The sequence below is a fragment of the Aspergillus karnatakaensis genome (genome assembly GCF_047715665.1).
Source record: "Aspergillus karnatakaensis strain CBS 102800 unplaced genomic scaffold BJY04scaffold_12, whole genome shotgun sequence".
NCBI classification, from domain to species: Eukaryota; Fungi; Ascomycota; class Eurotiomycetes; order Eurotiales; family Aspergillaceae; genus Aspergillus; species Aspergillus karnatakaensis.
The window spans coordinates 559,687-581,292 of record NW_027395724.1 but is presented as its reverse complement, the minus strand read 5'-3'; the positions used below and the strand labels follow the sequence as shown (position 1 = coordinate 581,292).

General features: G+C 50.1%; 9 protein-coding genes across 9 annotated transcripts; 4 read left to right on the top strand and 5 right to left on the bottom strand.

The window, feature by feature from the left end:
* Positions 1–545: 545 nt before the first annotated feature.
* On the bottom strand, positions 546–936 carry BJY04DRAFT_215945 (uncharacterized protein; the record flags this gene model as incomplete). Its single annotated transcript, XM_073715601.1, has 2 exons — positions 546–818; positions 886–936. The coding sequence occupies 2 exons, from the start codon at positions 934–936 to the stop codon at positions 546–548; spliced, it is 324 nt and encodes a 107-aa protein (XP_073573883.1).
* Positions 937–1,165: 229 nt separating this feature from the next.
* Positions 1,166–2,545, top strand: BJY04DRAFT_21245 (dodecenoyl-CoA isomerase). Its single transcript, XM_073714587.1, has 2 exons — positions 1,166–1,702; positions 1,778–2,545. The coding sequence occupies exons 1-2, from the start codon at positions 1,512–1,514 to the stop codon at positions 2,412–2,414; spliced, it is 828 nt and encodes a 275-aa protein (XP_073573882.1). The 5' UTR covers positions 1,166–1,511; the 3' UTR covers positions 2,415–2,545.
* Positions 2,546–2,675: 130 nt separating this feature from the next.
* Positions 2,676–3,979, bottom strand: cdc123 (cell proliferation protein CDC123; the record flags this gene model as incomplete). The annotated part of the gene is made up of 2 exons (XM_073715600.1): positions 2,676–3,801; positions 3,861–3,979. The coding sequence occupies 2 exons, from the start codon at positions 3,977–3,979 to the stop codon at positions 2,676–2,678; spliced, it is 1,245 nt and encodes a 414-aa protein (XP_073573881.1).
* A 206-nt stretch (positions 3,980–4,185) lies between these two features.
* Positions 4,186–6,719, top strand: BJY04DRAFT_183881 (uncharacterized protein). Its single transcript, XM_073710530.1, has 3 exons — positions 4,186–4,361; positions 4,420–4,589; positions 4,636–6,719. The coding sequence occupies exons 1-3, from the start codon at positions 4,219–4,221 to the stop codon at positions 6,642–6,644; spliced, it is 2,322 nt and encodes a 773-aa protein (XP_073573880.1). The 5' UTR covers positions 4,186–4,218; the 3' UTR covers positions 6,645–6,719.
* A 150-nt stretch (positions 6,720–6,869) lies between these two features.
* BJY04DRAFT_183879 (uncharacterized protein) lies at positions 6,870–8,579 on the top strand. The gene is made up of 2 exons (XM_073710529.1): positions 6,870–8,068; positions 8,120–8,579. Exons 1-2 carry the CDS (start codon positions 6,928–6,930, stop codon positions 8,296–8,298), a joined length of 1,320 nt encoding a protein of 439 aa, XP_073573879.1. The 5' UTR covers positions 6,870–6,927; the 3' UTR covers positions 8,299–8,579.
* On the bottom strand, positions 8,470–10,965 carry BJY04DRAFT_21231 (uncharacterized protein). Its single transcript, XM_073714552.1, has one exon. It carries the CDS (start codon positions 10,937–10,939, stop codon positions 8,642–8,644), a length of 2,298 nt encoding a protein of 765 aa, XP_073573878.1. The 5' UTR covers positions 10,940–10,965; the 3' UTR covers positions 8,470–8,641.
* Positions 10,966–11,084: 119 nt separating this feature from the next.
* BJY04DRAFT_226297 (AP-1 complex accessory protein LAA1) lies at positions 11,085–17,709 on the bottom strand. Its single transcript, XM_073718389.1, has 5 exons — positions 15,222–17,709; positions 14,812–15,168; positions 13,479–14,753; positions 12,895–13,428; positions 11,085–12,846 (listed from the first exon to the last, which is right to left on the bottom strand). The coding sequence occupies exons 1-5, from the start codon at positions 17,676–17,678 to the stop codon at positions 11,278–11,280; spliced, it is 6,192 nt and encodes a 2,063-aa protein (XP_073573877.1). The 5' UTR covers positions 17,679–17,709; the 3' UTR covers positions 11,085–11,277.
* Positions 17,710–17,906: 197 nt separating this feature from the next.
* On the top strand, positions 17,907–18,797 carry BJY04DRAFT_215938 (post-initiation translation factor DPC29; the record flags this gene model as incomplete). Its single annotated transcript, XM_073715599.1, has 2 exons — positions 17,907–18,117; positions 18,172–18,797. The coding sequence occupies 2 exons, from the start codon at positions 17,907–17,909 to the stop codon at positions 18,795–18,797; spliced, it is 837 nt and encodes a 278-aa protein (XP_073573876.1).
* Positions 18,727–21,569, bottom strand: BJY04DRAFT_21220 (Mis6 domain protein). The gene is made up of 5 exons (XM_073714517.1): positions 21,496–21,569; positions 21,251–21,442; positions 21,147–21,197; positions 20,068–21,086; positions 18,727–20,018 (listed from the first exon to the last, which is right to left on the bottom strand). Exons 2-5 carry the CDS (start codon positions 21,270–21,272, stop codon positions 18,927–18,929), a joined length of 2,184 nt encoding a protein of 727 aa, XP_073573875.1. The 5' UTR covers positions 21,273–21,442; positions 21,496–21,569; the 3' UTR covers positions 18,727–18,926.
* Positions 21,570–21,606: the final 37 nt, after the last annotated feature.

Here is a 21,606-nt window from a genome sequence, read left to right as displayed (position 1 = left end):
CCTATTAGAAGGAGTTGGAGAGTCGCGCAATCGGCGTTCATGTTCCAGGAGTTTTCGGCCTTGCTCAACTGATTCCTGAACTTTAGTTAGGCGACTATTGTTACGACAGAGGTCCTGGCAGCGTTTTAAATCTTATCATTATTAATTAGAGGTCTCTCCAGGATTGCGTCTCTTTAATTTTTGTTATTAGATACTACGAGTATGCGAATTAGCGTTCGAGACATCTTATGTTAACTTGGGCACTTCATCGTCTAAAAGAGCCAAAAATCGTCCTAACAGTCTAGGAAAACTCACGAAAAGCCGGCTGAACCGTTGAGAACCGATAAGAAATGCATTGACCCGACGAGCAGAGCCCTGCCATAAACCCAATAACAACTCCCAAATGCACAGAGAAGAGTAACATACAGACATACTATACACATGTCGCAACCAAGTCCAGTAACTCCAGAGATATACAAGTCATGAAACGCTTAGTCTGGTCATCCCTTCCACCTGCCCTCGAGGAACCGCTGTCCACAAAATAATACACCAAGCCAGCTAAACGTTTACTCCGAGCTCGCCTGATTTGACAACTGCGACTGCGCCAGAGCCTTTTCCTGTGCCTGTACCTGCGCCGCCAACTCCCGTTCCCTCCTTTCTCTCTTCACCGCGTCGATCATGCGCATTCGTGATAACTCCTTATCAATCTCGTCTTTCTCGAGCGGGATCTTGTGTGATTGCTCGGCAGTGGGCCAGAATCCAGGCACGCTGAAGCGCTCGTCGAGATTCGTTCCGAAATAGTACATCCAGCCGATGGGGAAGATGACATACATGCCGAACTGGTTGGGTTGGGTTAGCATTAAAGACTAGAAAGTAAGATGAGGGCCCTAGGTTAGAGCAGCATACCTTAAAGATCTCGAGGTTTCCCCCTTGAAGTCTGCGGAGGAAGGCGGACATTGTGTATGAGGAGGTGGTTGTTGGCGGGGGGCGAGTGTCAAGGTTCGGGTTCAAGGATGTGCGCGGGATGAAGACTTCGGTTTTATGAGGGTGTTTTAAAATAAATCTGACGTTTTCCAAATCAATTGACTTGTGTCGTTTGCTTGTATCGTTCCACTCTGACAGATGATATAAAATGATCTGACCTTTGATCCGAAGCTCCTCCGATAAACTTGACAATCCCGCTGGCCTATGAGCGGCCATTGATTATAGTACCACGTGACTAACGAAGGCAGCAAGCAAACAGCTCAAACAGCTAATAATGTCACGTGATAGGCTTCGCCTGCATACTCCGGAGTCCGTAGGTAGCACTGAGCCTCGGCTCCCCCTGTCGGCCCGTCGGTCACTCCCCCGCAAAGCCACGGCTCGTCCAGACCTACAGGAGAAGCAATGCTCGGTATTTGCATGCACTATAATACTGGAGGTGCTTCCCCAGGCTCTATCTACAATTTCCACTTGATTTTTGACCCTTGAACTCATCCATTCACGCCTAACTCGAATATCTCCACTCGAGGTATACGATAAGCACCGATAAGATGGCCTCAGAGCAAGACATCACCATCACCTATAAAGATCGCATCGCGATCATCACGCTCAACATCCCCAAGAAGCTCAATGCTCTGAGCGGAGACCACTACTACCTTCTCGGCGAGCGTCTCCGGGAAGTCGACAAGCGCGATGACATTACTATCACCGTCATCACAGGCACTGGCCGATTCTTCTCAGCGTATGACTGCATCTTTCTTCCCCGACGCCAAATCTCTCTTATAATTATATCATTCTAACAATAATCTTAATATAGAGGCGCAGATGTAACATCCACCCGTCCCGGCTCCGGCCTCGGCACCAACCTCCGCCGTGAACTCGTCCGCAACTTCGTCACAAACAACATCGACATCACAAACACCTTCTCGCACCATAGCAAGATCCTCGTTGCAGCCCTAAATGGCCCTGCAGTTGGACTCTCCGCCGCGCTAGTCGCAATGGCCGACTTCGTTTACGCCACACCACACACATTCATCCTCACTCCATTCTCCTCGCTCGGTCTTGTTGCCGAAGGCGGCGCGTCGGCAGCTTTCGTCGAGCGGCTGGGAATTGCCAAAGCCAATGAAGCCCTTATCCAAAGTAAGCGGATAACGATAGATGAGCTGGTTAGTGCTGGGTTCGTGAACAAGGTGATCAAAGCGCCAAGTGGGAAGGCGGATGATTCGGCGGGATTCTTGGAGAAGGTTCTTGAGGAAGTGGACGATCGGATGGGTGCTCATTTGAGCCAGAGCTCGCTGTTGAAGATTAAGGAGTTGATTCGTAAGCCGGGGAGGGAGATCATGGATAAGCAGAATACGGTTGAGGCGTTTATGGGGCTGGAGAGGTTCTTGCTGGGCATTCCACAGGAGGAATTTCGGAAGTTGGCGACGGGGGAGAAGAAACATAAGCTCTAGATGTGCTGTTATTGGTTTGTAGGGGATATGAATGTTTATAGGTAGTATGGTTTCACAACGGGGCTACGGCTATTATGATTAGCATTCTGCGATAAAGATGAATACTGGTCCAATGGTCATGACTTGTGCTATGTTTTGCAAAACAGTTTTGCCTCCGTGGGTTGAAAAACAAACTGAAAACGCCGCCTATCCTCTGACTCCAAATCTAATGCTAATGTTGAGCTTCGTTGCGGTCTTCGTAAAAAACCATGTCATGCTAGACTACCGATCACTTTCCGTATCGGACTCCTGCGCCTGTCGAGCCAAGATATCCTGCCACTGCCCCAAGAACTCACTCATCCCACCAGGCCCGGTCATCGAAGCCTCAACGACTTCCTTCGGCAGCTTGTGCGCCGAGTACTGGGGCGTTGTGAAAGCGTAAGCCTCCGGGTCATCACGTTTTACGAGTCGGAATTCCGGGAATAGGGGAGAATTGTCGTCTTCAAGGTTTTGTGCTTCTTCGACTTCGTCTTCTGACTCGGGTAGATCTTCGGCGTCCTCGAGATCATCATGGTTATGTCCATTGAGAGATAAGCGGACGAACTGCTCCTCTGCATCGTCGTCTTCCTCCTGAACGCCGATAGGGTCTTGCTTGCGCAAAATCTCGAGCCAGCTGAATAGGAGCGGATCCGTCCGTTCAGCCCACGGATTGATATCAATAAGCCAGACGCGCTGGTGTGGTGGCGGGATGTAGACATCAAAGACGAAACTCGAGTCTGGGAATGTGTCCTTGAGTTTCTCGTCGAAAAAGGACTGGATGCGGGAGCGGAGAGCATCGCGCAAATTGAAAAGGAACTCGAAATGGTTCTGGTCGCGTTGACAGATACACAAGAGTACTCTGTTGCGCACGAAACACCGGAATTCGAGTGATGGATTGAAATTGACATATTTGCGAAGGATGAGGTTGTAGGTTACTTCGGGGACGTTGGGCGTGGGTGTAGGCGAGTAGGTAGTATCGGGAACGCAGTCATCAAACGGGTGTTCTAGATCATGCGTAATGAAGTCGCTGCTTTTGAGGAGGAGGTAAATGTCGTTTGGCGTGCGACATTGGAGGTCGTTCGTGGCGGCCATCCAAGTGGCGTCTTTAGGCGCGCTCCAGTTGAGTTTTGGAGTCACGATGCCGCCGAATTCTGCGATTGTGGACTTGATTTGCGAGTGAATATCCTCCCATTCTTTTGATGGATCAGATTCTTCTTCGGCATCCGAGTCATCTGAGAAGTCATCGAGCTTGTTATCGTCTGTTGCGGCGGCGTTCTCGGGTGGAAGGACGATTCCGTCGGCGTTCAGGTAGGAGACAAACGGCGCATTCAAGCAAATGATTCGAGATCTGGGGGTTAGTGTGCGGTATCTGAATCAATGAGTTAGTTCAATGGAACAATGTTGACAAAGTGAGAGGCGAAACCATACTTTGGTTGCCAATAGTCGTAAGAACAATGCAAAATGTGCGAGTATGTCACGGGAGGGAACGGCAGTCTCTGCAGTTGCTCTGTTGCCGGCTCGGCGGTGTCGGACTCGAGGTGTGGCATAATCGCTGGAGCTTTTGCAAGATTCAGAGATCCTTTCATGATCAAGAAATCCGTAGATAAGAGGGGCAAATGCGATGAGTCGGCGGGGACTTTTTTGTGATGAGTCAAGTTACTTTCCTCTTATGGCCTAGTGCAGATCCTGCCACGTGTGGCCTCAGGCACGCTCACTTATCCTTACTTGTTCAGTCCGGAGAAGCTCCTTGGTTGTAGCGTTCATCGACATCCTGCCTTGATTCAATATGGCGTCTGATGGTCCTGATCCACAGAGCCTAAAGTCATGGCAGGATGCTTTTCATTACCCAATTCCCACCGTGCGCCGCGTGGAGCAAGAGCTCCGCCGGGACATCACGAGCAATAAGGAGAAGCTCCGGGCTCTCGTTGGGTATGCGCACGATGGATTCCAGCTGCTCTTTCCGTCACTAATTGGAATAAAAATGTAGTACCCGATACCGAGAGCTCGTTGGCACCGCCGAGACGATCGTTTCCATGAACCGTGATATGGAGGATGTGGATACCACTTTGGGCGATATTGGACGGCGATGCAACCCGCGGTTGATGGGAAAGAAGTATGCACACTTCAACCAGATAAATGGCGAAACCACGGATGAGGGTATGTTTTCTGCCTTGCGTAAATTGATGCAGCTAATGGGTCGCAGATGCCGCAAAGCGGGCCCTCGGAGCCCAGCTTGCGCTACTTCATCGGTGCTCGGTGTTGATATCGAAGATGTTGAGGAAACGCGGCTCTCCGCTCCTCACTGCAAAGCTGCTGGTCATATCTCGCCTATTGCATAAAACTCTGTCGGAACAAAAGTCTCCGCCACCCTTTCTGGAGACGTTGCGCAACCAGCTTGCATCCCTTAGGCGCGGCCTGCGCAGTCGAATCGACAGACGTCTGGCTAGTGCCAAGTCCACTGTTGACGAGGTCATTGAGGCTCTGGCAGCTTATTGCTTGGCTACAAGCTCCTCTTCAGATGATGCTATGACCTACTACCACAAGATCCGCCTAGATGTCATCTATAACCAGCTAGAGCTTGCTATAGATTCCGGGGAGAACATCTTAAATGCCCTGCGTCTTTATGTTCAGACTCTACAGATTTCAAAGCTTCTCCTCTCTCGTCGACTCACGGATGTCCTGGGCAATCTGAAATCTCGACCTCTATTCACTGACCCTGATGTTCGCGGTGTTGATGATCTTGCTCTTGATGTCCTCGGACGCTGGGTGGCTATGGACATTATCAACTTCACGCCATGGATCAAGCTCAACGAAATATCTAAGCAAGATGCGGAGAGGACGATTAAGAAGTGGTCTAAGAACGCCTTCGATGAATTTGTGCGTCGGAGCCAGGCTAGCCTTGCAACATGGGTAGACTTCTCTCAATTACTCCAACTTCGCAAGGAGACCCTGGAACTTTGGCTTTACTCTTGGAGCTCAACACCCACACACTCAGCCCTACAAGTTATGGAAGGGTTACGCGCTGTTTTTAATAATCGACTCTCCAGTATCCTGTCCGACAAAGCCAATGCTCTGGATACGTTTGGACAGGCTGTTGCATCGGCTATTTCAGTCTGGGATAGCGGGGAACATAATGCTACACGGTCTATGTGGGATCATGAACTGGTGTCCATGGATTACTCTAGTGGCGCTGCTGCCTTTAAGACAGCTGTCACAGACCGTTTGCTTGGCCGAGATCAGGATACATCTACTGGTATGCAGAGCTATGCGAGATGGCTTTCCTCAATCGGAGCTCTTAGGGAGTCAATTGATGCTTTGCGAGAGGTGCGGTGGCCAGACATCATTGATGAAGCCGCAGATGAAGATATAGACATAGACGTTGCGGCAATTCTGAACGATGATGACAAACAGCTTCTATGGGATGCCCTGGAAGCAGCTGTTGAGCAGGCTTTTACTGTCCTTCAGGACTCATTCAAGGACACGTTTGGCGCTCTCGGGGACTCCGCTCGCGGGGAGAAAGCGGCATTTATGATAAAGCTCATTCGGTTGGTTCGAACCGATCTTCCACAGGATTTGGTCTCGAAGGACCTAAGATTCTCGAATGGTATAGTCCCGGACTTGCAAGGCATTCTGGCGACGGAGGTTATCGCCGTTACGCGGCCACTTTCTTTCGCTTATTCTCGGTCGAGACCGGTTCCTGGAAGGGTTCTATGGGAGGGCGAGCCAGAGCTTCCTATCCAACCCTCACCTGCTACTTTCAAATTTCTTCGCAGAATGGTGGAATCAATGGATCGACATGGCCATGGCCTGTGGGACACATCAACCATCCATGTTCTACAGAAGTCATTACAGCAAGAGCTTGCGAAGCGCATTACTTCATTCATGGAGGAGCTAGAGTCCTCGGTAAAAATTTCCGAATTAGAGCCCGGCATAGAAATGGGTCAAGACAACGACAACAAATCTGCTGAAGAATTGGCCGAGAAACGTCGTCGTGATTTGAAGCTCCAGCTCTACTTCGATACGACATTCTTGAGCAGCGCGTTAAGCAAGAAAGAGCCGCAGGAGAAACCACTGCATCAGGTCACAGAAAAGCTTCGGAATAGCTTTGGCTCAGAGTCGGGACCGATAGACAAAACCATGGATCAGCGGGCGCAGGAGTACTGGCACCGCACCCGTCTGTTGTTCGGCTTACTAGCGGTCGATACAGCATAATATGCATGCAGCATGCATCATGTATATAGTAGCATAATAGTATTGATAGACTAGTAAGTTGTCACTACATTAGAATTATGTGCGTATGTATATCGTTACCTAGTAGTAGTAGACCCTTCCCGCGGGGGAGCCTCACCGCTTACGTCACGTCACGTTCCAAACTCCGAGTTCGCCGCGGGAAAAACGGCCGCTTTCGACTGTTTCATCCGATCAACTTCCTTGACTCACCTCCCTTTGCTTTGGATACATCTCGATCCGCAAGAGTCGCCATCAATTGCTCAAGATGGCCTCTCCACGGCTCCCGTTTCTCTATCCAAATTTGATGCGTGCGGTCAAATCATGCGAACCGTCCACTTATCGCTCAATTCGTGTACCCTCGAATACCCGCGCAGTTCGGAGCTCTCGAGCTTCGTTCCACACCAGTCGGCGACACGCTCAGGGCTCAATACAACGACGATATGGACCAGCAGTTGAACGTAATCTGCCGCATCCATACCAGTCGACAGATGGCTATTCTCCGGAGCAGAGCACTACTCCGCCCTCGGAAACGAAGGGTGACGATGCCCCTTCCTCGGCCGAACAACCGCAGTCTCGTGAAGCACAAGATATTACCCCCGCAACACCAGCGCAATCCGAGATTGTGCAATCAGCGCAACCGGCCTCGAACCCAGCCGCAGAAGAAGAAGACCTTGAAGCCGCAGAAGAGGAGGAGGAATCTTCTTCGAAACCGGAGGTCTTAGAAGCAAAGCCGCAACAACCCCCCTCCGATGAACCACCTACGGAGGAGCGTAAAAATGCACCTATCCTCGACGGCAACCCCCTAGAAGGTGTTCTACACATGCCCTCCCCCTCCTCATACCTCACCCCTACAACACCACCACACAACCAACACCCGCACATGGCTCCCCCACCCTACGTGCACCACTTTGATACCTACACGCTCGTCCAAGACCTCGCAAACGGAGGATTCTCAGACAAGCAATCCGTTACAATCATGAAAGCCGTGCGCCAAATCCTGCAAAACAACCTAGACTTCGCAAAACAGAACCTGACCTCCAAATCCGACGTCGAAAACGAGCAATACCTCTTCAAAGCCGCCTGCTCCGAACTGCAATCTAGTCTCCAGACCGCGAGAAACGGGGAAGTGCAGCGCCAGCGCGCGTCAAGAACATCACTTGAACACGAAACGGATATCCTCTCTCAGCGTACGAACCAGGAGCTCTCGGGCATGAAGGATGATATTAAGGGAATGTTCAACGATCACAAGATGACTGTGCGGGAGTTGCAGCGAAGCATCGATACGTCGGTTCAAGAGTTGAATTATAAGATTACTGTCTCGTTGAACAGTGACAGTAAGAGTGAGATTGAGGGGTTGAGGTGGATTCTGACCCGCAGAGCGGCGTTGGCGATTGCGACGAGTGCTTGTATGTTGTCTCTTCTCGTTCTTAAAATACATCTCACTAACAGGGTTGCAGTCATGATTCTCCTCTTCCTGCGGTACTCTTCGACTCAACGATCCCAAAATGGCACCGCGGCCGAGAAGAAGAAAGAGGCACCTGCCAAGGAATCAACCGAGTCTCGGACTACCTCTGAACATGCTCCTCTACCTCATGAGCCTGTTCCTCTTGCCCATTTGAGTGAATCTTTGGGCTAAACGCTTCGAGAAAGCCAACCCTTCATCCACCCCTTCTGGCTTGACTGTACAATATCTTTACTTTATGTTTATAGACGTGATGTTAGATCGCCTCGGATTTGGCCTACGAGCTTTTTTTTCTTCCTCGTGCATCCTATCATTAAGCATCTTTCTTTTGTTTTTTCTCTCTTCGAAATACGTTCACTGCATGCCTTCGGTCTCATTTGAGTCAGGTCTCAGCACACTGTTCAATACCCAATACATTTAAATAATGAAGTACAGATATACAACCACCAAACTATGGCGTCACTCAGTCCACACGCATAGTCACGCTATGGTTTATAACAGGGGCACTCCAGCCCAATCACCAACTCCCCCACCCACGGTACATAGCCCTCTGCCAAGTAGTCTGATGAATAGTCGAAACACGATACACAGCATCAAAGATCATCTCAGAGACAGGGACATCAAAGTCCATCGTATGAATATGCGGGTCCTCATCATTCAACGGGTTGCGACCACTAACAATGACCTCCGCTGGCGGATTGTCAGGGCCGTGTCGAGATAGAGTGGCACTCTCCTTCCGATCAAAAAGGACTTGTATCAGACCCTCTCGCCAGTCCTCGTCTGGCGAGACAAATAGCTCTGCTCGATGTGGGCTTATACCAACATATCTGGTTACCATGCCTGGTAACTGCCCGGAGGTTCCTGACAGGGGCCGGACTTCGGTGTGCGGAGCGGCTCTCAAGGATTTGATTTGGTCTTTATAGCTACCTCGCACGGCTTTCTCGCCATTGTAGTGGGTGATGCATTCCTCTGCGCTGGCTCCGGGGAGGAAGTACATGTCGTATCGAACGACAGTGTCGTAGGGCGTGATTTCTTTTTCCAGAGCTAGCATGTCCGCTTTCTGCGGAGTAGCTTGAAGATGTGTGAAATAGATGGAGAAGGAGAATAAAGGTGGTATAGTCCCCTTCTTGAATACCATGTAAGCAGTTCTACCTGTATGGTCGGTGAAGGGGACCGGCTTAACGGGCTCGCGGCTGTCGACGGGGTATTTATGAAGATCTTTATCTTCGGCTGCATTGTGGTGATCATTTTCGTTGTCGCTGCCATCATCCATGGCCGATTTGGAGCGAAGAAGGAGCTCTTGCCGATCTCGAAGTCCCTTCATATTATGAGCAACCGCAGCATTTCGTTCTTCTCCATCAGCCTGCATATAGAGAGTCTTTTCCCAGAGCTCTTTATAGCTGAGCATCCCAAGCATGTTAGTAACCTCATCAACTTTAAGATTGATGTGCCTTTGCTTGCAAATTCGAACAAACCCAGTCCAGGCAGGTTGGGGCCACTGTCCATCATCTGTGAACAGGGCAGGCACGTCGTCCAGAAAAATAGAGTGCAAAGACGGGAAATGGTCTCTATCCCTGACTACTTCCTCCAACTGAACGGAGAGATCAGTAATCACATCAAAACCCTCGTTCCCATACAGAGTCAACGTTTCGATCGTAGGCGGGAGAGTGTCCTTCAGGCGGAAAGGCGCACGGAGCGAGCCACAACATCCTCCTAGTATTATTTCGGACTGTATGCGGAGGTGCTTCAGGTTTTGTAATATACCAAGTTTGTCAAAGCGTCCGTTTTCATCACGGTGAGTGGTTTTCGAACGCGAGATATCGAGTGTCTCCAGAGTACCTTTGTGCCTCTGGAGGTAGCTCCACAATTGAGAGTTAGAGACAACTTCATTGCGTCTCGATTCAAAAGGGTTGTCATGTAAAGTGCAGACCAATGTCTTCAGGGCCTGTGGTTTATTAATCAGGGCTTCGAGATCGGCAGATCCGCACAATGACTTCCAGTTACTAGTCAGGAACAAGTTTTCGATGTGCGAGATCCCTGACTTCTTTAGCCAGACAGCTGCGCCGTCGGTATCAAAATCAATCAAAGAGAGATTCTTTAGCTTCTGTAAACTGAAAACGGGCCACAAGTCGTCCAACCGCAGAGCTTCTCTGCTAAAGGAATCCTCTTCCTCTTCGTCCGAGTCCGGATCGGAATCTTCAGGCTGTCTGGGGACATCGACAGGAGTTTCTTGACACAGATAAAGTTCACTGACTTTAGAGAGGGCCGGTGTGGGTTGCGATTCATCGATCTGGCGCTCAGCCGCCTGTTTGATAACAGCCGCTAGGAACGGGTCTGAGCGTGGTATGTGTGCAAAAACAGTTGACAGATTCGGTAAGCTCGTCAGAAGAAGAGCCATGAGAGGCCTGCGATCCCGCTTAGGCAGAGACTCCATGATCTCTTCTTCCAAATGGGCAACACCCGCATGGTAGATGGCGCGACGAATCAAGTCGAGTTCAGGCGGGGAAAGCTGAAGATCAGGGTTCGGTCTTGAGCTCTCTGGATAAAAACCCCAATTTCCAATGCGTAAGGTTTGCACCTGAGCAGCCAGATGTTGATCACGAAGCACCGTGACCAGGAACTTCCATAGCGTTATGAAGGGTTGTCTAGCACCGTTGAAGGACCACTCTGAGTATATGCGATGGACCAAAGCGGCGTACCATTTGCGGCTGAGGAGTGACAGAGCGCAGAGGTGGTAAGGGCCATCGCTGTCATGAAGAGCATGAGTGAGGATGATGTTGAAGAGCTCTGGAGGGAGATCTGCGGGGTTGGGCATTTTAAGAAAGTAGGTGTGGGTGGGCGTTGGAGGAGAGTTGGGAAAGAACGATGGACGGTGGAGGCTAGTTAGTTATAGTTAGGAAGGAACGACGATAGGCTCCGGGGAATGGGGGCGACCGAGCCACAATCCGAGCACACCCTCAGTGGTTGAAATTAGTATAGTAACTATTATCTCATTCAATAGCCTTGGTGTCATAACAAGCGCCTAGTATGTATATAGTGTCATCTCCCACCTCCCTCAAAATCTAGCTATAATCGTGGTATAAAAATAATAACAAAAACCAAGCAACAGCCAGCCTAAGTCTATGAAGCAAGCATGCTGATGCAAACAGCATCTTAGAAGTCGAATCTCAGCGCAATACTCGGCTCACTCTGTTGCCCTCCCGACTGCGCACTATCCTGTCCGTCTCTATTTGCCTCGCCGGACCCAACACTTACACTGCGCAGAACCTCTTCAAGTAGCCCTTTTTGCTCAGGGTCCATTGCGGCCAATATCGCCCTGAAAATAGGTTGGTTGGCCTTCGCAAGCTCCAAGAGATATCCAGCAGTCTCTTTGTGCACTGCTTGGCCCTCACGTTGCGCGCGGGCAAGAAGACTGGACATAACCAAGGACATGGCTGTGGGGCCCTCTTGCGCGGCGAAGGTGTTTGCACTGGTCACACAGGAAACCAATGTGCGGGCGATGATGGTCTTCGAATTTTCTGGGTCATTAGGGACCTCTCCGGATTCGGACAGTGTGCCTACGAGGAAGGCGATGAGGCGTGGAATCAAATATCTGGCAACCACTTCATCTGTGGGACACTTTGACGAGGGTGAGAGAAGTACTGAGCGAATACAGCCAGCTGCAACGCTAGCCAGGCCAACATCTTGGAGGCAGTCGAGAAGTTCGTTCAGGATCTGCGGGAGGAGGCGGTCGTGGGGCGGGATGAGATGGCCACCTGTGGTTAGGAGGATTGTGATTGCCAGTAGGCTATTTTTGGCGCAAGGTAGAGAGGATTCCGATTCTCGGCGTTGAGCAATCGTGAGCGTGGTAAGGAAGCGGATAAGACAACCGCGAAGTTGGCGGGAGACGACACTCTGATTTTCTGCGTCGGTTTCCTCCTGGTTGCTAATGCTCTGAATGAAGTGTTTGAATGTCGGAAGAGCCTGTGGCACAACCTGTTTCTGGCAGAGGCCTGTAGCAAGAATTGTGCTAAAAATATGCAAGATGCATGCGTTAAGGTCGTTGCGGATGATGGATGGGAATATAGAGGCAACTTTGACCAGAGAAGAAAGAGAGAGGCGAATGAGTGCCAATGAGTCCTCAGTTCCCACATTGAAACGTGCCATGGCAGTAGATTCCCGAAGATTGGGTAAGAGACCTGCGAGAACAAGGATGATGCTCCTCGTCAGCTCAAAAAGCTGTTCGATATCGTCCGAGAGATGATCACTACGATCCTCGCCACCCTTTGCAGAAGGATGGTCTAACGCTAAGTTCCGCGCAATCTCAACAATGACATCTTGGACAGCGGTTCCTTCAGTCAAAGCAAGCCGATCAAGACTGTCCATTGTTTCGGAGAAGATTGCATCCTGGTAGATGGCGTTGCCTGATATGATTGGTCTGAGGATTCTTTTGAGGGCTTGGAGAATCTCCATTCGCTGTGAGGGTGACGTGTGCTGGTCAACGAGGGCTTCGAAGGCTAAACCAAAGAGCACAAAGAAGAATGCGACCGGTTCATCACGATAGTTAATATCATGCCCTTTTCCTTTTGGTTCTCCATTGGTGACAGCTTCATCATCCTTTTCCGGCTTCTCAGCCTCTTCAATCTGCGGCTTTCCGTCAAGAGCATCAAAGACGAAGTCGATATCCCGTTCCACCAGGCCAGCAATAGCGTCCACGAGACTTAGCCAAGTTTCTTGGTAGAACTGTGAACAGTTAGCTTTATCAACGGATGATGCCTATCCGGAACTCACCTTCAAGAGGGTTTCCCGGTTAAGAGCAGCATAAACCTCGTCTAGGTCCCCGCTCTCTGGACCAGTTCCGAGGCTGCCAGAGATATCTGGCTCAAATCGGAGTCGGGCATATTCTTGAAGAGAAGATAGCCACAGGGGAGTGAGTTTTAGTAAGTAAGGCTGTACTACTTCGTTGAGATACTCATGCTCAATACTTGCAATTTGGAGTCGTGCCCATGCTGCATATAGCGCCATCTTGACCATGACTTTCGCGTTAGAGTTTAGACCCTTGAGATCTCCTATCTCCGTGGTATCCGGATTTGCCGAGAAGTTCTCAAGGCCAAGAACTAACAGCTTCAAGATCCTTCCCATTCTGTCCACGTTCGTCACAATACCCGTTGCGATGAATGTGGCAGAGACATTGATGGCCTCTGAGGCAAGTTCGGGGGAGGAATCCGCTGCGAACGCCGGCGTGAGAGCGGATCCAATTTGAGCCTGATACTGCTCAAGCAGAGAGGCTTCTGCGAAGTCCGGATCTGGTGTTTTGCCAAACATCTAAACGACAACATTAGATAGTGAAGTTCAATGACGGATGTCTACATTACCTTTAAGACTTGGTCAAGGATCTTGAGACCCCAAACACGCAGCTCAATCACGTTCGCGGTTGATGCCGTGAACGCCATTCGTACGATATCTCCAACCTTTTGCTGTAGAGCCAGCTCTGCAGGAATTGTCTGGTCTGGTAGAATTGCTTCCTGAACCAACTCCAGCAACTCACTCAGGCAGCTCATAACGAAGTTCCGAGTCTGCCACTTCAGAAGCTCTTGGCCAGCAACGGCACCCGAAGCATCTTCTTGACCAGCACCCGCAATGGCCGATGCAAAACCAGCAACTTCGTCATCCGGAAGGTCAGTGGCCGTTGGTTTTAAGGCCGAGATAGGAGGCAAGTCTTCGATTTTCAAGCGCGTTTTCGTCAACGTCTCATGGCAGCGGTGAATCCATAGCTCGGTCTCAGATAGAGCAGTCTGCTGCAACCAATTTCTGATCATGCTTTTCAAAATATGGTTATCAGGCGTATCATCGAACGCCAGCCAGATGTCTTCCTCCAATGAATCAAAGGCTGCCGCGATGACTGCAGGCGCATCGCGCTTCATGATATTCGTTAAGCCTCGAATTGCCACGTCTCTCATCAACGGATCCTCAGCCGAAAGCTCCGCCTGCAAACGTTTGACGTATCCGGGGAAGTCCACATAGCTGGGCGCGTATAGTGATAGATGATCTAAGCACCTTGAACTCTCAGTGACGAGCGCCGAGTTCTCCTCAAGCTGAAATTGTCGTAGGAGTGTAAGAATCAAGTTCCTTGTTTTGGCAATATCCTGCAAGTCTGGGCCTAGCACGTTGATGAGGGAGTCAATACAACGGCTGACCACTACAGGAGTCAGGAATGACATCTCGATGTTGGATGTAGCTAAAGCCTCCGCCTCTTCATTATGGGTATCGGCGTTATAAAGCTGGGCCAACATTCCAAGTGTGCTCGAAACGAATGGTGAGAACGTCAGACCTGCAGAGTTCGCAACCCTCTCTAGCCCACCAAGAGCCCAGAAGTGAACGACAGGGTGGGGATCATTGCAAAGTGACATGAGAACCCCCACAATGGTCTTGAGGTGTAGACCCGCTGCCATACCACCAATCTGAGCATGGATACAACCTAAGGCGGCAGCACAACCAGCGCGAGCGTTCGGCTCTCTGTTTGCAACGATGGTATCGACTACCCAGTTGATTTGAGCATTAGTAAATGAATTACCCGAATTCTCGCAAAGCCGCCCAAGGCCTTCCGCACCAACTGTTCGGACAACTGGATCAGGATCGGTGACAAATTTCTGGCAAAGTTAGCCTTGGATTTAGCTGAAAACACCGACAGAAGGCGTGATCTCTTACCTGAATGAGTTCCTGCATGACCTTTTCGGTGGTGGGGCTAAGCTTTCCTGCCGCTGAGCCTCCTTCTCCTACAGCAACCTTCAGGGCGTGAAGCAATGCCACGGATATATTGACAATCATAGCTGCTTTGCGGCCTGGATTACGCTGTAATCCAGTTGAAGAAAGAAAAGTCGCAATTTGCTCGACACTGCTCTCTTGCACTTTCGGTGCATGCAAAGCAACAGCTACAGAGAATAGCTCAATCGCAGCATTAACTACCCCTGTTGCATGTGGATCGGCGGAGTGATTGTCCCCTTGCCTTGCAGAGTATAGCAGAACCGAATCATGCTCACACGCTTGCCAGATTGGGAATACCAACTGCGGGCTTTAGCATTTGTATAGCTGAGTAACGCGAATTATGTCAAACTTACTGCATCGTCAACAACTTGGTCCGTTGATTCGGCTGCAGACCAAGCCGGGCCGCTTTCCCCCTCGTGTTTGCCAGACAAGGTTGCACGTACATAGTCTCTAGCCAGGCCGGCTACCCCAAACCCGAAGTTGTCACTCAGATCCCACAGGTTCTCGAATTGGGCAGTTGAGGCCGCTATCGAGGTCTCTAGGGGGCTTGATTGGGTGGCGTCCGGGTCGGCAAATGAGGAGATTGCCAAACTCAAAAGACTTGACTGGGAAATCACATCTGCATGGCTGAGCGGGTGGGCATGGAGTAATTTGGCAAAGCATTGCAGAACTCGTCTGCGCACCATTGTTTCGATGTCGTATAATTGAAGGGAAGGGTGAAGGCGCTGTGATATGTCCATGATAGACTTCTGGCGCGGAATCTCATCTAGAAATTCAACTGTATTCTGTAACATGGTAGCGATACGCCTCGCTCCATCCGCGGTGATCATCTTGCCATTGAACTCCATGAATGTGAGGAGTGCTCCGAGAGCACACTCTCTAACATGAACCAGGAAGCTCATCTCCAAGTACCCCTTCTTGGCCGAATTTTCCTGGCCAAGATGCTTCGGTAGGGCATTTTTCCATAACAACATGAGTTGAGACAGGTGGATCTTTACAAAACTAGGGCCCAGTGGCATCAATCCTCCAATGAGAATCCATGCGACTTGGATCTGAGTACTAGCAGCTCGCAACTCAGAGTTGCTGCTAGTCTTGAGAAGCTCGGTCGCCTGATTAAAAACCCGGGAGTAAACCTCGACAGATCCATAGAGAGGCTGTAAGCGAGATGTACTCAACATTGCCGACATTCCATTGGCATAACCAACACAGCGGCGAGGGGACTGTCGTGGCGTAGATAACTGTGCGACCTCTCTATTGAGACTATTCAAGCAGATAGTGACGCAAGATAAGAGCTGGTATGGGCAGGCAAGGACAAATGTACGCAGGCAATGCGCGGCGTGGATCTGAACAGTATAGCTAGGGTGAGCGAGAACCTGGAGTAACGAGTCACGACAACTCTCAGCGAGCGAAGCAAAGGCGGAGCCAAGTGAAGATATCAAGGAGGAGAGTGCATTGAGAGCACTAGTCAACGTATACTTGCTAGGTTCACGCCGTTCCTGGACAACTTGGGGGTAGTCCTTGAGTATATCATTGATCAACCATTTCACTGCTGCGAGTCGACTGTTTTCGCGCAGCGAGTCGCGGCCGACGGTCTCTTCGAGAATACTTCCAACAACCTTTCTTGTCATGAGTAGTCGGAAGCGGTTGTATGTCACGGAAGGATGGTTGAGTAGATCGATCAAGAAGTGGCTCGCAATCTGGGAATAGCGCTCCTCGACGAGCTTATCCCCCAGTATGCGCAAAACATGCTTGTAACAGACTGCGATTCCCGCGCGTGTTCGGTTGGACGTTGTGCTTCGGAGGTATTGTGAAGAGAGCTGACGAAGTAGATCAGGAAGTAAGAAATATAGGCGTTGCTCTGACTTCTTCGGGGCCGAAGACTCAGAGAATTCAGCCTCATCCTCATCTTCTCCGGGCCTAGGCCCAGGCTTCTTGGACATTCTCATTGCTTTTTTGGGCTTCGGCGCAGGCATAACTCGGGCGTCCTTTGCATGTAGTTTCGTCAGGGCCCGCGCGAGACAGGCCGCAGCCGCATGCCGGACGGGGGCCGATGAACTATCAATAACCTTCCATACAACGGTCTTCAGAGTCTCGAAATCGTTCGCGTTATCAAAATATGGCGTCGTATGGAGCAATTGTTCAAGGCACCGACAAGCATGAACCTGCACAAACGTCGATTTATCGCCAGTAGCAGCATTGCGTGCCTGTTTCCATATATCTCGTACCGTTCCTTCGTCTAAAGGAACCCCGGTTCCGCCGATCACCTTGCGCAGTACAGAGAAGACCGAGCCCCGACACCCAGTATGATTACTAGAGGGTTTCAGTAGCTTCAAAAGGCCTGAAGCAACAGCACCAGATTGGGCGAAGACGCTTTCGCCCGCCGCAGCGAATACATCGCCTAGGCAATGAGCCGCCGCAAACTTCGTCCTAAGGTCCGCTTCATTCTTGCCCGCATTCAACACACCTAGCAATTCGGTGACTGTTTCAAATAATACTCCTCGGTCACCCTTGCTAAATATAGCGCCAAAACATCGTCCGAGGTTGTTGCGGATAACTCGCGTGATCGCCGGTGACGTGAGCGTCAGTACTTTGAAAAGCTCCTGCTTGAGGAATTTCTGTTGAGCGGAGACTTGAGCCTTATCGAGGTCGGAGATATGCTGTACTAGATCGGAGGTAAATGTTAGGAGGTAGAGGTCTTGCTGTTCAGAGGGCAGCGCATGGAGCTTTGTGATATCCAGCTCCGCACGAGGGGTCGCATTGTTCGTTGTATTGTTGTCCGAAGATGACCTAGGAATTTCCGCTGAAGACATTGGTGTTCGACTGGATCAACCAGAACACCTCCCATGCAGAATGCGCCCAGTGAGATGAAGTGAATGAGAGAAGCTATGTCCAAGACCAAGATCTATGAATGAAGCTTAAGTGTATCTCCTTATTCGTGTCCGGGGAGGCGGCCGCGGAGAAACTGTCCACCCGGCTCCACACTTCTATACCTACCTCCGGTGCCGCATTCTTTAGCTGTCTTGAAAGTTAAGGGTTCAATGGCGTCAATCGTTAGCAAGAGGCTGGTGCAGCAGCGCGTCTCTGCGAGACAGGTCGGATGGGACCATTGTCGAAGTTTCACAAGCTGTCCACCATTGTCCGCGGGACACAACCGGTGGTCTCAAATCAAACATGGCAAGGCCAAGGTTGACAAGGCCAAGAGCCAGGAGCGGCAAAAGGTCGCAAAAGAAATTAGCTCCGCTATCCAGAGTAAGTCGGGCTGAATTGATGAGTATAATAGCAGCTACACTAAACACTATACAGTGTCAGGAGCAGATCCGAAGTTTAACCCGCGGCTCACCTTCGCGCTCTCAAACGCAAAGAAAGCCGGTATACCAAAAACAGTCATCGACGCAGCGATTGCACGAGGGAAGGGTGTAAGCGCTACTGGAGAGGCCTTGGAACAAGTCACAATAGAAGCTATCCTACCACATTCCGTTGCGGCCGTGATCGAGTGCCAAACGGAGAGCAAGGCCCGCCTTCTGCAGGACATACGGCACGTTATCAAGGAAGCCGGCGGCACTGCCACACCAACGGCATACCTTTTCGAGAAGAGAGGGCGGATATTGTTCGAGAAAAAGGATGGTTTTAGCGCAGACGACTGTTTGGACCAGGCCATAGAGGCGGGCGCCGCAGATATCTCGTCCGACGGACAAGGACGGATTTTGGTTTTCACTGAGCCATCTGAAACCAATAGTGTTGGTGAAGCGCTCTCGAAGTCAGCAGGGCTGGCGATTGAGGAGCTTGAGATTATCTGGGCTCCAAATCAAGATACACTTGTGGAGCTGAAAGACGAGGAGCAGATACAGGAAATCGAGGAGCTATTGGCCGAGCTGCGCGATGAGCCTAGTGTTCGTGATATATATCTCAACACGATCCAGACATCATGATGGCTGACGATCCTATTCGTTGATGTGTGTTGTGTACTATATCGCTCCCCTACGTGTACATTAGATTAGATACCCAGGACTGAGTAGCAAAGCCGCATAAATTACATGATTGAATGTCATTAAACTTCACTAATCCCTCCGAAGGGCCTTCATCGTCGTGCGCATCAGATTGGCAATCCCTATACTCCCCGCATCATCCAACCAGTCCAACATCCGCACTCTATAGTCCTGCCATGTCATCGTAATCCCTCCATCTTTCTCCAAAGCACTCAATGCTTTCTGCGTAACCGGTTTCCGCAGCCTCGGCTGATCATCTCGAATATCACTCTCCCGTTCGATATTAGAAAAGCAAGCAGCAGACAAATTGCAAAGCGCAGCATGGTGGCTTAGTGAGAAAATTGACGGAAGAGTATAGGAGAATGCAGCGTCGCGGTTCTTTTTCCGAGTTTTCTCATTAACATCCCGGATATACTGTGTCAGCGCGGTTATGGTCCCTGCTGGTATCAAACAACCTAAAGCGTTTGGATCCTCTGAGTTGAGGGCTCGATTCCGCCACACCAGGTTACAGATGTCCATGATGTAGCCGTTGAACTGGCCCACTAAGTGCTGTGGGTAAAGCGCGTCTGTCGATGTCGGCGATTGCAATGTATCTGAAGCCATGGATGCTTCAAAAGATGATTTGTAACTCGCCAATATGGAGTTTATGATTGCTATGATGGAGCTCACGGGGTTAAAGACGAGGCTGTAGACTGCGGGGGCGAGAGGGACAGTAAGTCGGATATTTCCGTTGAGATGTGCATACGAAAACAGATTCGCTAATGTGGCATAGAATTCTAGAACAGCTAGAGTGCCGGATCTGTAGTTCTTATCGGTATTTGAGGGTTGTTCTGGCGGGCTCTCCAAGATAGACGAAGCTAGAAGCTCAGCGTGTACTATTAGTTGACTTAGAGGCTGCGACTTCTCGGTCCTGAACGGCTGTGTCCTCAGCTTGACCCCCCATTGGCGGATTAGGTTAGAGTAAAAGTCGAGTAGAGTGGCCTTGGACGAAGCAGTATCTTCCAGGAATGCAGTCTCCAAGGAAGAAAATAGATCATTTCTTAAAGTATCATAGTCATCAATGGGGAGGTTCTCAAGCAATTCAAGTATCGATTCCCTATTGTCGAAGCCATTCCAAACTGGGATATATGACTTTAAAAAGAAGAAGAAAGCTTCGGGCACTGCCTGTAAAATAATTAGCATGCTACTCGTGACCGCCATCTGGGAGCGTTACCTTCGTATATTGGGCATAGTTGACAGCAAGACTAAGCACATGACCTAGCGACCCTATACCCTCATCGTCAAAATTCCTAGCATAGTCTAGCTGGTCACTCAAGAACGTCTCTAACCAGTCATTCAGACGTCGACTCGCAACGTCAGGTTGAACCAGAAAGAGATACTTCTGAGCTAATCCGTCCGCAATAGTAGAGATAATTTGGTTAGGCAGCTCGATCCTTTCTAGCCTTTCGACGAAGTGATCTACGCTGCGCAACTCCTCCAGGGAGGTTCGGTTGCGCCCAACTCGAGATGTCTGGACGTCTGGGACAATGGCTTCCACTTTACTCCTCTTCACAAGACCACGTTGAACAACCTGGAAGCCAATAGAGCCAGCTCCCTGGTCTCGCTCAAGGTTTAGCTCTTGCAGTTGCCGCGCGTGGTTGGTCCATTCGGGGTCTGGGTGCTTGAAGAATAAGCCTTTCCTCCCAGGGTCTCCCACAATAACATCAGGGTAATAGTTTTTGAAGACTCTAAGGAGAGTTGTAAGCTCCCTATCATCGCCTCCCGAGCTGCCAACAAGCTCCATTAGGGCTTGTATCCTGAATGGCTTAACGTGTTTTCGCCTCGTTATATGCGACAATAAGTGGCACAGCGGTTTGCGCAAGCTGATCATGTCCAGATTATTGAATAGTACAGAGTAGAGTTTCGACAGATGAGACCGATCCTCAATAAATTCGTGTACAAGAATCAGCCATCGTAGCAGCAGGGCTTGGGTCGCTGGACTTGGTTTATTCTTGGTCGGTCCCAGACAGCACACGACATGAGTTATTGATTTCGACGCTACCAGCTCAGAAGGATAGAGATTCTTGATCAAGGTGGTTATAGTCCCCTGGTCTAGATAATTATCCTTTGTTAAAACCCTCAGCATGCGTCCGAGAGCAGGTTGAGAGAATCCGCGCTCATACGCGAGCTCTGCAATCTGTTTCGCGAGCTGCTTAACATCGGTATAACGCTGCCTCGGCGGCACAGGGGCAACTGTGGCCTCTTTTTAGCATACAGAATATACAAACTACAAGGACCGTAGTGTAGTCATACCTGCTTCTAGGCGTTCGATCGCATCCAGCAAATTTCCCGGCCTCACTTCATCTATGCGAGTTTAGCGGAGCGACTCATTGTTGAGTGAAGGACCAACAACAAACCTTCATCTATCTCAGATGACATTGGGCCAGAAGACCAGGCCCGATGCCAAACTTCAAGTTGCCGGAGCGTCTCACTTCGTTGAAATTATCGCGCCGTCACAGAACACGCTTGAGACGGACGGCCTATCTAGCAGCGAGTCGCGTCAATTTAGAAAAGGCTCAAGGGTAAAATAGCCCGGATATAAAACGCGTCTAGGGCATTGTTTAGTAGTTTTTCGTACTTTGTATTGAGAGAGCAGACTTGCCTGGTCAGCTATCAAATTGTTACCTGATCCGTCGCGGAGAGTTTGTTCTGGTGGTTGTAATCCTCATGACCTCGACATCCATTGTTTGGATTGCGGGTCAATCTCGGACTT